This window comes from Giraffa tippelskirchi, chromosome 3 (assembly GCF_054371585.1).
Source record: "Giraffa tippelskirchi isolate mGirTip1 chromosome 3, T2T-mGirTip1v1.2.pri, whole genome shotgun sequence".
Taxonomy (NCBI): domain Eukaryota; kingdom Metazoa; phylum Chordata; class Mammalia; order Artiodactyla; family Giraffidae; genus Giraffa; species Giraffa tippelskirchi.
The window spans coordinates 172193645-172208587 of record NC_137277.1 but is presented as its reverse complement, the minus strand read 5'-3'; the positions used below and the strand labels follow the sequence as shown (position 1 = coordinate 172208587).

General features: G+C 41.9%; 1 protein-coding gene across 37 annotated transcripts in view; it reads right to left on the bottom strand.

The window, feature by feature from the left end:
* The window catches only part of RHBDD1 (rhomboid domain containing 1), a 184445-nt gene that overhangs the window by 120002 nt on the left and 49500 nt on the right, over positions 1-14943 (bottom strand). For all 37 annotated transcript variants that reach the window (XR_014080679.1, XR_014080681.1, XR_014080677.1 and 34 more), the window contains 2 exons: positions 3667-3755; positions 195-251 (listed from right to left, as the gene is read on the bottom strand). Coding sequence is in view for 31 of the 37 variants with exons in the window: in XM_081584709.1 (XP_081440835.1) it covers positions 195-251; positions 3667-3755 (146 nt within the window). In the remaining 6 variants the exon portion in view is untranslated. The remainder of the gene's footprint in view (positions 1-194; positions 252-3666; positions 3756-14943) is intronic.

Genomic DNA, 14943 nt, shown 5'->3' with positions numbered 1-14943 from the left:
ACAACACACTCAAATATGCTCTATGGCTGGCCCTCCCCATCTAGCTTCCAGGGACGTTAGAGGCACAAGGACCTAATGTCTGGTGTACTCTCCAATAGCATAAACTCACATTACCTTATGGGAGCTCTGTAGTAACAAACAGTATAATTTTTAAAAACAAGTTTAACTGTATTAAATGAAATAAAGTTACTTACCTGAACTATTAAAGTAATACTGCTGTCCTGGGTAATCAATATTGGAGGGGAAAATGCCTAAATATGAAGAAAAAAAAAAACATTTTAATTGTAGCCATAGGCTCTGCCCTGACCCCTATTGCCAGTTTTACTGAGGTATGATTAACAAATTAAAATTGTGCATGTTTAGGTTGGTCATGATTTTTTAAAAGGTGTACAATCGGATGATTTAATATACATATATGTTATGAAATGATAATCACAATTAATTAACACATCCATCACTTTATATACTTACCATTGTGTGTGCATATATATGAGAAAACGTAAGATCTATTCTCTTAGTAAATTTCAAGTACTATTTCAAGTATTAATAAAGTGCTATTAACTATAGTCACAATGCTGAACATTACATCCCCAGAACTTACTCATCTTATAACTGAAAGTTTGTACCCTTTGACCAACATCGCTGCATTTACCCTACCTGCCAACCCCTGGAAACCACTGTTCTACTTTCTGGTTCTGTGAGTTCAGCGTTTTTAGATTTCACATGTAAGTGACAACATATTTAATTATCTGGCTTATTTCACTTAGCACAATGTCCTCCTGGTTCACCCACTTTGTCAAAAACAGGATTAGTTTCCTTTTTATGACTGATAATACTCCATTATATATATACACATACCACATCTTCTTCACCCATTCATCACACATTTGGAATGTTTCCCTATATTGGCTGTAGTGAACAAATGCTATAAGGAACATGGGAGCACAGATGTATCTTCGAGACATTGATTTCGTTTCCTTTGGAAATACACATAGAAGTGGGATTCCTGGATCATACAGTACTCCTATTTTTTATTTTTTGAGGACTCTCCATGCTATTTTCCATAGTGGCTGCACCAATATACATTCTCACTAACATCCTCACCAAACTTTGTTATCTCTTGTCTTTTTGATAACAGCTGTCTTGACAATTTCTGACTGCGATCGATGTTATAAAGCTACAGCAAACAAAACAGTATGCGCATGTGTGTGTGCCCAGTCACGTAGCCATGCCCAGTCACATAGTCATGCCCAGCTCTTTGCAACCCCTTGGATTGTAGCCTGCCAGACTCCTCTGTCCATGGGATTCTCCAGCCAAGACTAGTGAAGTGGGTTGCCATTTCCTTCTCTAGGGGATCTTCCTGATCCAGGGATCAAACCTGTGTCTTCTTTGTCTCCTGCACTGGCAGGCAGATTCTTTACCACTGAGCTACCCGGGAAGCTCATTGTATACTATAAAACTATAGTAAACAAAACAGTATGGTACTGGAATAAAAATAGACATGTTGTCTGATAGAACAGAATAGCCCTAAAGCTGTAACTATCAGCCTTTCCAACAATTACTAGATTCTTTGTAACAAAGCTCAAAGTCATTATAAATAATTTCTGAACAATTAAAATATATTCTCTTTTGCTTGGGGTTAGTCCTACAGGGAACAGAACATGGTGGGGACAATGAAACTCTAATTTATACCCTCTGAAGTTCCTTAAGGTTCCAGACAACATAAGATGGTCTCTGCCTTCTAAGGAACCAAGCTTGGTCTTTGAGATCTCTGTACAAGTAGAGATGCTCTGGCTATAGAGAGAACATGCCCCATAACAAGGGTGTTCGTGAGCCATGTTCTTACCCTTCCTAAGGGACTTTCCTGTTTCTTACCCCTAAAAGGGCCATAGGACAGAAAATTCAGCACTGTTGAAGGAAAGGAGCGAGGGAAGAGTAGCAGGGGACACCCTCAGTGTGATGCTCCTTTCCCGGGAGTTATCAGTCAGCAGCCTTCATGTATTTTCCACAGGGCTCCTGTGTCACCCCAGTTCTCAAATCACTCTAGATCTTTCTCCTGCTTTACTGGAAAAAAAAGGCAGAGACTGCAGGCAATTTGTGAACAACACTGAATGTTTCAACTTCTAGTATTCCATTTTCTACTTGCTATACTGAAAATGATATAAAAATAAGTCTCCTCAGAAAACAGGCAAGGTTTCGAGGAGGAAACTAAAAGTTAAAATGTTATAATTATGGGGAAAATCCTCTTTAAAAACAAAATATTTGCCTAAATTTCATAACATGTCTGTAAGAAAGCTTTACTAACCACTTAATCCTCAGACACACACACAAAGGAAACAAAATATTATAGACTCCCAAGAATCATTTCTTTTCCTATATCAGCACTGAGGACATTTGGTCAACAAAACTTATAACTGGATTTCCATAATTATGTTGTATCAAAAATATGATAAAACTCTACATTTTCAATACAGGAAGCTCCTGCTGCCTCCTCCAGGCACACACACCAGAAACACAGTAAGATGCAAACGTAGGAAAATAAAAACTTGCGTGGATGCAACACAGTCTGTAAAAATCACCCAAAAGTGAATACAACCAGCTAATAAAGGCAAGGGCACAATGTTTGGAAAGCTTTCTAATATCATGAATATTATATGGTTTGCAAGAATACCAGTCACTGGCACAAGTAGTGAAAACAAATTCTTTATGATTCAAGAGAAGGTAAAATAGTCTCAGAAGATTCCCCATGAGTAAAAGATGAACTATTGGAACTCATATGGTCTATACAACAAGTGTTTGCAAAACAGTTTCCTTATAAGTCACGACTAGTATAGCATTTTCAATTAAGAGAGCGAAAAAATTCATAGTTTTCCTAAGTAAAATAAAGTATTTTCATTGAGCAGCAATTAAAAGGGAAAAAAAATTTTTAATTAAAAAGCAGGAGCCACGTTTCAGGAATAACAGACTTGGTTTGGCCATGCATGAATATATGTCTCGCCCACCAAGGATCTAGTGGTCATTCTGAATTCTTTAAAATACTGACCTTGTACTTCAGTACAGATTTGTCTTTCTTTTTTTAACTTTGCCTTGCACTTTGAATTCATGGAATATTACAGAAGAAGGCATATTTTAAACCTGCTTTAGTTCTCTGAATTTCAAGGAAATCATGGGTTTCGGTGAGTGGCAATAATGTTGTGGGTGTAAGTGTGTACCTCATTTGTCCCCTAAGAAAGCATCAGGTTTAAAACTGGGGTTTGTAGCCTCCTTTTTGGAGCCATGTGAGGACCAGCATCAGCTGGTTCACCTCTTAGTTTAGCAAGAGCCTATTAGGGAATTCCCAAGTTGAATCACAGGGAAACTTGGGGTTGCTTTTTATTCCCATTAAAATGAAGATGAACTTCCAACTAGTCATGCCAAAGGTGTTCTGTGCTTGTGTGCTCAGTTCCTCAGTCGTGTCTGATTCTTTGCAACCCCATGGACTGTAGCCCGCCAGGCTCCTCTGTCCATGGGATTTTCCAGGCAAGAATACTGGAGTGGGTTGCCATTTCCTACTCCAGGGGATCTTGCCAACTCAGGGACAGAACTAGTGTCTTTTGAGTCTCCTGTGTTGTGGCAGATGGATTCTTTACCATTGAGCCACTGGAGAAGCCCTGTTCTGCTCCATACCTGTGCACGATTCCATGATCTTCTTCAGAGGCCCGTGAGTGTACATCAGTCCAACAAGAATTCCAGCCAGATGCCCGGCAAAGGAAGTCCTAGGAGAGAAGGAGAACCTTCATGAGTGTTTGCTCTGCTGCGGACTATACACTGTCTTCTCAATAGCCAGGGGCATGTCAGTTAGTCATAGTTTGCAGGCTCTAGTTCTGCATCACATCTTTCAGGCTGAGCAGCATTTAACTCAGTCCCAAGGACATCACTTCCTACCTTATAAGAAAAAAAAAAGTACAATGAATAACAAACATAACAGGTTTAAATTGCAATCTCCCTCCTTGACCAAGTGAAGTGAGCTAGCTCCTTCAGGACAGCAGAAGTGTTTTTGTCAAGACAACCCATTATACTTCTTCCAGTTTTATGTATGTAGCTCTTATCAGGAGGTATCAATGAAATCCATTTTCTCTGAATTAAATCTTGAATTAGTCAGCTACTGTGAGGGACAGGCGTTACCTGTGTTCACCGCAGAGCAGACAGCTGAAGTTTTCCCACCCTGACTAGTAAGGCAAAGAGCAAGAGAAACTTTGCAGAAGAGATTGAGATGTCCACCCCCTCCCATACCCCCCACATAAATGTGGATCTTTCAGTCCCTCAGCCTCCCAAAACACCCCAAAATGTAAACTTCAAGCTTGAAAGATGAGATAGAGCATTAAATCGGTTCCATTCTTCTTAAAATAGCATCTAAGATTAGCAATTGCTTCTAAATATAAATACAAGGCAAGCCCCAGCTAAGTATACGCTGAATGAGTAAAAAGAGTAAATCGAAGATCATCCAGCCCGGCTCTCTGCCGCCCCAGCTCCGGCTCTCAGTGCAGCCCATACCCTCCATCAGTTATTGTCCCCAGAGGTGAGGTCATGTACGTCACTGCCATCCTGTGGGGCTCACTGACTCCTCTGCGTACAGACACTTTAGCCTGCGCTCAAGGCCTCCCCACTCATGGCCCTGCCCATCTGTTCTCTCCATCCTCATCTCCTACTAAACCCACCCCCACAGCTCACTGCCATACCCCTCAAGAGCTCACTGGTGACCCCAAGGCTAGGCTGAAGAGTACCCCGTCATAAAAACTCTTCACATCCTAGGTGAAGAGTTCCTCTTCCTTCGAAAGTTACCAAGGAGCCGATGTGAGCTCCAAGAGCACAGTGACTTTTGTGGTTTACACGATGTATCTCACACACCTAGGATGGTGCCTGGCCCAGGACAGACACCCAAATATGTGTGGAATGCATGATTCCAGTGTCCCAGGATGGTTTCAGCAAGAAGAGCAGGAGTCAATTTTAAGTCGTTGCACCTTCAGCCTCAGAGCACTGGCTGTGGCATGGCAGGGACCGAGCCGTGCCGCTGATGCTGTCACCCTCGTGAGACGTAGAATTAAATCCAATTCACCTTGTGACTATGGCAGCAAAGGACAGGGGCAAGAGGCCCTTAACGTCACAAGTGAGGCAGCCACAAGTAATTGCCATGGTCTCAGAGCTAGGGAGACTTGCTGGCTTGCAGGAAAGAAACAGACAAGGGAGCACTTCAGAGAAAAAGATGAAAGGAAGCCTTGTGTAGTCAGGACGGTCCTACCCAATAGCCAACTCATCACACTACTGCCCAACAAGGCTCTGCATGCGTCTACACAAACTGAAAGTCATACCATGTGTGGGCGTGCATGTGTGCACGCACATACACACACACACATAATTATTCCTTAAGGATAGCTGTTCCTTTCATCAAATATCTCTAACAGCATGTTTGACCTGATAATAAAAACTTGGGATCAGACAGTGAGTTTCCCATTTTCAAGGAAGAACAATATTAACTGTGCTTTCCTTTAGCTTTTTCAAAAAAAAAAAAAAAAACCCAAACAGTACTTATTTTATTCTATTTTTAGGCAATAAACTCTCCAACTAGTTCAAGGAATGGCAAAGAAAGTGGTGGTTTGAGAGAAGCAAAGAAGAGTCCAGAATCAAAATTTTAAAAACAGTAACTTCAATTTAACTGAAAAGAATAAAATACATCGATATCTTTGAAACTTCTTAAGCCAATTTTACGGTAAATTATACAGCTATAACATGACATGGGAGAAAATTTCAATTTTAAATCCCAATGTATTAAACAATCAAGTTTAAACTTCATTTATAAATTAGATCATAATATAGTTAATATAGTAAAAAAAAAAAAAAGGTATATTTTGTATTAAGTTTCCCTGGTGGCTCAGCAGTAAAGAATCTGCCTGCCAATGGAGGAGACTTGGGTTCTATCCCTGGGTCGGGAAGATCCCCTGGAGGAAGAAATGGCAATCCACTCCAGCACTGTTGCCTGGAGAATCCCATGGACAGAGGAGCCTGGCAGGTCCATGGGGTCGCAGAGAGCCGGACACAACTGAGTGACCAAACAACAACGTAGTTAAATGTATTTTTTTTCTCTCTAAATGGGTTTGTAGAAGTCTGAGTTATAATCACATTACAAATAACTAAGGAAGGGAGGCTGGCAGACTAGAGACTATATTTCATTATCTGCCTAAATTCAGCCTTTTCCACTAAAGTCCCATCTCAACACTCTTACTGTCCTTATAATTTCACTTAAGCTATATAGAAGTGTTTTTCTTTTAAAATAAAAAACAAGAAGAGCTTATCATCTTATTCAATCTAAACTGAGAACCTCTCAGAACTTCCCTGGTGGTCCAGTGGTTAAGACCCTGCATTTCCAATGCAGTGGGTGAAGGCTTGATTCCTGGTGGGGAAACTAAGATCCCACCTGCTGCACGGCATAGCTAACATACCAACCAACCCGAGAAAGTCTCAACATGATACATAGAAAAGGGAAGGATGCCATCCATGACAAAGGAATCATATGCTTGTCTCAAGAGGTGAGTTAACCTGCTCCATGCTGTAGGTAACCGTTTGACAAACCACTGCCCTTTGCTTTCTAAGAGATACCCATGTCATGAGAGAGGAAACAGACCTGCAGACAGCAAAAGGAAGTAGAGCTAGGAGCTACCTCCTCCCCAGTAGGATGAGGCAGCCCAGTCCTAGGATTAGGACACTTTATCCTGGCCCCTGGGGGTGCTGGGAAGGAGGCAGGGATAAAGGAGGCCCGGCGCTTTGAGGGAAGAAGACCCACCTGGGCGCTCTGATCAGTGGCTGGGAACTGCCTTCAAATGTCACAGCTTTACAAACAGACTGTGTTACTATGATCATAATGACACATGCTAGACAGATGTTTCACCGTTTTTGACATCTGAGGCTCCCCGAGCTCCACAGCAGCCCTCCTGGAAGCTGCACTCTCCTCTGCTCTTACTTACACCTGCCGGCTGACACCCCAAGTGGCAGGCTGGGGAAACCCTGCTTTTAGGGACAGCCTGAGAAGGTCTCAGGCTAGGATGAGGATTTGGTGGTGACCTGCTCTCCTCTATCCTAATCTACGGTAATTCCTCGGGGACAGAACCGCTGTACTCAACTCTGCATCCACAACCACACCTGGTACAGCATCAGCAGCACTGATAAGTGGGCTGACTCTAGTTCTTAGTAAACAACTCCTGAAGGAGTGGAGAAGTAGAATTAAAATTAACACACAAAATGCACACATCTGACCTACAGTACAACTACTTTCTAAAAGCACAAGTAACACTGGTCACTAGTGAATAGTTGCTTTAGTATCAAATTTCACTGGGAGAGACAATTATTGAACACACACTTCCTCCCCGTGCTCACCCCTGCACACCTGGACAACATATTACACAAACCATGTGCTCAACTGAACAAAACAACAGCACTAAGTCTATTATTATAGCCTAAAATTGATCACTTAGAAGTTTGGTTTCTTCTGATAGCTCAAGAGGAACTCTTTAGAAAATCCTAACAGCTATAGTCAAACATTGACTGTGATGGTGAGATGTGGTCACAAGAGCCAGATATACCACTGCTGTGTGGTGGCCACACAGGTTGTGCGCTGTGTGAACTACAGACAGAAGGCAAATCAACCTGTCCAGGGTCTCAATGGTTCTGCAAAGTAACTGACAGATCCGATATTCAAATCCAGATGCTCCGATCTCACTGTCAGAGCGAGTCAAGTGCTGATGTAATTTCTTCTTAATAAGGGGACAATACCATAATCCAGTAGTCCTTTAACTTGTCCAGGTTCTAAATCCCTTTAAATGTCTGATAAACACCATGAATCCTGTCTGCGGAAAGACTCCACATTCACAAGGTATGTCACTTATCATTTTAAGAAGTTCATAGATGCCTTGAATCCTATCCATGGACCTCTGATTAAAAATCCTTGCCTGAAAACAATACATCACAAACAGAAGAATTTCGAATACCGGCACTAAGTCTAAGCAGTTACATACTCAACTGGAAAAACATTTTGTTTGTACTCAAATCCTAACATAGAGGCAGCCATTTCCTTAGATCACTTGTTTATGAACATGTCCAACTTCTTTGTTGGCCCATTGCTCTCTCATGGTGGAACCTACATCTGGGATCAATTTCTTTCTCTCTAAAATCCAACTTTTAACAATTCTTTCAGTTCAAGTCTGAGAGTAAAAAATTCTGCCAATCTTTGTATGTTCAAGAAGGTCCTATTTCTGAATCTACTACTGCTGCAAAGAAATGCTCTGACCATCGGACAGTCATTCTTCTATAGGTGATCTGGCTCTTCTCTCAGCCTTTAAGATTTCCTCTTTATGTTAGATTTACTGCCCTTATGGATCATTCCAGTTGTTAGACTGGTTTAATTCCCTCCTTGAGATTTGCTGTTGCTTTTTCAACCTGAGGTCTCATGTCTTTCTGTAGTTATGAAAAATCTTCATTGTTTTTCATCCTGTGGACCTCCAGCTATGCAGCACTTGTGTATTGAGCACAAAGTGGGGGCTCAATACGTGTTTATAGAAAAAAAACTAAAAAAAAAATATGAAAAGCAAATATCAAATCAATGTTGCTACATATTACTTATAAGGAATAGTGATGGTGGAAAAATTATTTGGAAGCAAAACTAAGATACTACTGTGGATCATAGGTCAATTACCTCTCAATAAAGCTGAAGAAAAGATATCATTGTGGATTTTAGTTCCACAGACTATATGCAGACAATCTTGTTAATAACAACACACAGTGTTCTTTCCTACTATGCCAGCATCGGCTGATCCCCACTCCTTTAAAAGGCAAATTATTTGTCAGGCTGAGCTAAGCGGTTATACAAATGTTCCTACGGTCACATGCACTGTTGAATCAAAACTAAAGTTATGATTGGAAGCCAGGACAAGCTCTACAGGACCTCTGTTAAATGGCAAACTCTGCCCACAGTTGAAGAGGTGATCCTCTCAGGCACAGTTCAGAAAGCAGGAAATGAATTACTCTAAGATGTGATCTCACCGTGGATGAACAGCAGAAGACCTTATTAAGGGCGCAACTTGATGGAGACCCAGTGTTGGACAAGGCAAGACAATAAGGTACGGTTAAAGACAGTCAGCTAGAAGTGGCCTCTGGTACTGGATGTTCCAGAATTTTCCTCCTGTAAAAGCAGTTACTACTAGGTAGGAACTGAGTGGATCAGAAGGTTTGGGGATCTTAATAAAAGGCTCCTGACTGACATTACAGAAACAAGATGTAGCAAGAATTTTTCAGCTTTAATGAACATCACTACGGAAAATCTTGATCAGATGGCTTCTTCCCAAGATACCCTGTTCTTATACCATCTGTTTTCTATCTGTGAGGTTTGTTCAACCACAGCCAGCCTGTTTCTTTAGCAATGGCACTTTGGGAGATACCTGATCTATGTGTCTCTCACCATGCCTTCCTCATGCCCTCTCCAGCTCGCTGTGGCCTCAGAAGGAAAAACTACTCGCCTTCCAGTATTATATCCAGTATTATATATAAAGGTAATGCAATCTCTACTCTTCATGTTGGTTTGATAAACATGGCACCAACCTCAAACATAGAGCTGCGAGCTGACCGCTGACATTTACTTCAGTCCCAGACAAACAAGACCTAGACAAAAATAAGCATTACAAAGATTGGAGGAGATTCTCTTACACAAGAGCTTCCAATATAATGGATGATACCAAGCAATTCCTTGGCTCTCAAGTCCACGTCTCTCAGTCTGGGAGCAAGAAAATCCCACAAGCTGGTTCAAGGAAGTAGCATTCATTCATTCACTCATTCACCAAATACTTATTGACTGACTACTACATAAACAAGACAAACAGTCACTGCCTCACAGAGCTTATAACTGGTGGGGGAAACAGACACAGACACACACACACTAACTGTCAATTGTGTTAAGTGTAGGGAAGTGACTCCACTTTCCCTAGGGTGGTCTGGGATGGCTCCTTAAGTGGCATTTAAAGTGACATACACAGGATTTGAAGCTGGCAGGCCACGAGGAGAGGATGGGAGCCTCTGGCAGGGAAAAGTACATATGGAAGAGCTTTGAGGGAAGGAAGAACTTGGTGTTTTAAAAACACTGAGATGGCTATGAGTGGCCAAATACAGTGAGATGATGGAAACCATGAATTTTGGCATAAGATGAATTTAGAAAAACAGGTAAAGGTCAAGTCCTATAGCCCTTATGTGCCATGTGGAGGAATTTAGGTTCTTTCATAAGTACATTGGGAGGCCACTGGTGAAGTTTAAAAAGGAGAATTCTTAAGAGTGATCTATTCTGTCAGCTGAGCAGACTCTCGAGTGTCAGCAGACCAAGAAGGAAGCTAATGTAGCTCAGGTGAGACATGGCAGCAGCTTGGAAGAGGGTGGGAGCAGTAAGCATGGAGAGAAAAGAATGGCTTGAGGTCTATTTGGTGGCTAAGATAAAGGATTTGTTGATAGATTCAGTGCAGGGGGTGAGGAAAAGGGAGAAAGCTAGGCTTCTGGCTTGTGTAATGAGACAGATGAGGGAACCACCTACTAAGATGGGGAAAACCACAGAAAAAGGGGAGCAAGAGGGGAGAATCTAAGAGCTCCATTTTGATGCGTTTACTCTGAGATGCCTGCAAGACAATTAAACAGAAATACCGAGGGGAGTGTTCACTAGATAGCTGGATACCAAGTTGGAAATTGAGAGGAAGAATGATTCAAAATAATGTTCATATATTTAACTTTACTTGACTCCTAGAATATTTGTATACACAGGGCCATGGTATTATATCTTTAAGTATATAACATATGAGGCTCCTCTGTCCATGGGATTCTCCAGGCAAGAATAACTGGAGGGGGTAACCATTCCCTTCTCCAGGTGTCTCCTTGACCCAGGGATCAAACTCAGGTCTCCTGCATTACAGACAGAATCTTTACTGTCTGAGCCACCAGGGAAGCTCTGGTTCTGATGCATTATACACACACAAATACATGTATACATATCTAAAAATAAGAAATACATAAAAACAGCAACCAATAGTATGGGGGGGGAAACATCCCCCCTTCTTTGTTCCAAATTTCTTAAAAGAGTGTCTTTACTATGTTACTGGGTATGTGCTCAGTCATGTCCGACTTCGTGACCCCATGGACTGGAGCCAGCTTCTCTGTCCATGGAATTTCCCAGGCAAAATTACTGGAGTGGCTTACCATTTCCTCCTCCAGGGGATCTTCCCGACCCAGGGATCAAACCTGTATTTTCCTGTGTCTCCTACATTGAGAAGCAGATTCTTTACCACTGAGCTATCTTGGGAAGAATTTCATTATTTTTTAAAAATATATAAAGCAAACAGTAACTGGACAAGGCTCTCATTTAAAAGACAACATTTCTCTCATTGATGTGGCATATAAATCTGAATATTTTTGCTGTTGCTGTTGAGGTAAATCATTAAGAAAGCTTTCCTCCATTTGGCATATGCTAGTGTTCCTAAGTTGACCTCCAGATGGAAATCAAGATCACTAGCTTTGTAGCATTAGTAAGTTTCTTTAGAGGCTGTGTTATTATTCAAATCTCCTTCAAAACATAATGAGAAGTTGTGCCAAATTAAATGAAAACAACAAGTAAGCGAAATTACACACAAAATAAATGAACAACCCAATATACTTAACTGGAGCACAGATGTTACAGAGTCAGTGTAATTCTCTAAGTGAGGCTGGTGTTCTTTTCTTCACCAGACTCTTCATGTATGTAACTGGACACCTCCTAGAGTTCCCTCTCCCATATCTTCCATATCACTGTTGAGTAGATTCCATCTGCCCAAAATCTCTCCATCTGCTCTGCACTGCCCTCAAGCCCTGTCCCATCCCAGGCTTGAGCCACTTGCAAAAGCCATGATTCCATCCGCACAGCTTTATATGCATGCCCTTTGCCTAGCTGAGCCCGAGTGAAACAGCCTTCCTGATCACCCTTGACTGCTGCCTCAGGACAAGGCAGGGGCGGCTTCTTGGCTCCTGCAGTATCCTCTGAGTTCCTCCAGCATTTAAGACTTTCTTTGTCTGCAGGTGTGTTGCCCTGCTGCTTAACCTACTGGCTATGAACCCTATCACACCCAACCACCCTCAAGCCTGAATATTCTTTAATGCTCATTCTGCCTTCTTGTAATGGAATTTATAAATAACGTATCTACACACATATTTTTAAAAACACAGACACAACACATACACTCAATCTCAATTCAATACGCCAGCTGTAAACACTAGAAAATTTTAAATCGCACAATAAAATACTATGAATTACAAATGTTCAGGGACTTTCCTGGTGGTCCAGTGTTAGTAGCCACCTGCCAATGTGGGGGACACGGCTTCAGTTCCTGGTCCAGGAAGATTCCACAAGCCGTGTGGCAACTGAGTCCATGCACCACAACTACTGAGTCCATGCTGCAACTACTGAAGCCCCCGTGCCCCAGAGCCCGTGCTCCCCAACAAGAGAAGCCCCTACTCACCGCAACTAGAGAAAGCCCTCACAAAGCAGTGAAGACCCAGCACAGCCAAAAATAATAAATAAGATTTTTTTTTTAATGTTCAGGCACACCATCACCAGAAGACACATAAAGTGGTCCTTTGCTTGCCCCTATGTATGGAATCTGCATGAAGGCGAGATTCACAGATGCAGGTGGGGACAGATGGGCTTTCTGTGACTCAATCACCACAGGCAGGGTTTCACTGGTGACATGACTTTATGGGAAACTTTTGACTGAATAATGCAAAGTATAATCTTCTCTTAAGTTACATTTACAATTCATTTTACAATTTTCCTGTTGAAAAAGTCACTGCCTGTTAAATCCATGCCAAAGAGGAAAATCTTTGTGTTTACATGAAAAGCACAATTAGGTTTCAGGCTCAGATAATCATAAACAGGTTTTTCACCTACATAAAATTCCTTCCAACCGAATGGGGGTGTGGTGTGCGCAGGACATTCTGTTGAAGGGGACAGTCCTGCAGGCTGCAGGGCAGCTGGTACCTCTGCTCTTCACAAACCAAGTGCCAGCAGCTCCCTCACTAATCGTTAGGATACCTGAAAACAACCCTGTAAACTTCCAAGATCCCTCCTGGAGACCTCATCACCTATCCCGGGGGAAAACCACTAGCTTATTAGCACATAGCAGATACTTACGAAATGTTCATTGAATTGATGATCTTTAATCATTGAGCTTCAGAAATATTTCTTTTCAAAGTACTTTTCATGTGACTATACCATGCACACATTCCAAGGATTCCAAGTAAATCTACAACATATTGAAGTGATATGCAAGAAAACTTCCCACCACAACTGGAACGCACACGGGGAGTCAGACTATTCGAAAGAGGCCATGATCACTTCCATGCTGTGCTGTGGCAGAGTAAATGCAGTTTGGCACAGGAAAAACGCTCTGCCATCTGCTATTACTACAGACGAAAATATTCCTGGATACCACATGAATGGTTATGTGCATATCACCTCCAGAAAGTAAATGTGAAATGAAAGAGAAGTGGGATTGTTTATAGCCTGACTTTAACATATGCTACTGTTATGAAGCAAATCAGCCTTTTAGAGGTATTTTCAGAAGCAGTGTCATAACTGGAAATCTCATGGCCCTATGATAGTTGGGCTCTTTGAAGCTGTAGGAAGAGACTGGCTTAGATGACCCCAATTAATAAGAGTTCATCATGGGGTACACAAGAAGAGAAGGACAGCAAGGAACAGTCTTGGCTGTGAACGGTGGCAGTGACTTCTACACTGCGCTTATACAGACCAGAAAACAAATGGTGGGCTTCTCTTACCAGGTGGTAGTCTTAATCCAATGGCTCTCAATCCTAGCTCTCAACTGAGTCTCTTAAAGAGATTTTTAAAGTCATAGCTCCTTGGCTACCACTCGCAGAAATTCTGCAGAATTGTTCTCGAGTGGGATCCTGACATTGCTGTTTGTTGGGTTACTTGTTGATTATGTTGTTTTTAATTCCCCAGGTGATTTTATGTGTTGGGGTTGAGGCCTACTGATCTTAAGCCAAAATTCAAATTCTAACGATGAGATTTTAGCTGGCATGGCAGGCTAACAAGAAAAACATTTTGAGTGTTGGCAAGACTTTTTACCCTACAATGTACCCCCAGAGAGGTGACATCTGTTTCCCTTCTTGGAAAGTTGGTCTTAATATATTCTGAAAGGCAGCAAAGAGAGTAGGTATAGCTTTGAAAATACGTGCAAGGAAACATGTGAACTTACTTCAAAAGGTTTACAAGTTCTTTGTTCTTTGGAAAACATGATAATTTAGCTAATGCACCCACGTATTCAAGAGAGTCATATAAACATGGTCAAAATTGAAGACAGTAAAGAGCTAGGGTAATCCCTGAGCCTCTAAATCCAACAGAAAGACTGGGAAACAAAACTGGATCATAAAGCTAACCTATAATTTCAGAAAAGGTAAATTCCACCTGTGGTTAAATGTGGTCTGAGTCAAAATTCTACAAATGCCCAACCTTCTCCATGACTCAGAGACCCAGACATGCCATGGACATCACATGCTGCTCCTGTAGCCACTTTATTGGTATGCCTGTGAGGAATAGTTGTTGAACAAGGGCAAAGAACCACCAGCTGCACAGTTCTGAAAACTACCCATTAGAGTAGAATGTGTTTATGTAAGACAACATGCTAGGCTGAACATCTGGGTGGACAACGTAATCCCAGTGAAGCCAGGGGATCCACATGGGCTCATCTCAGGAGCACTGTCACAGTTGAAGATACATAGTCCCACCTTTGATGGAGGCCCAACCAGGACAGATGTCCCCTCATCTCCCCTGCTGGCAGCGGGAGCACAGACATGGGACCGATACATGGCCAGTGAGACACACCTCACACCTAA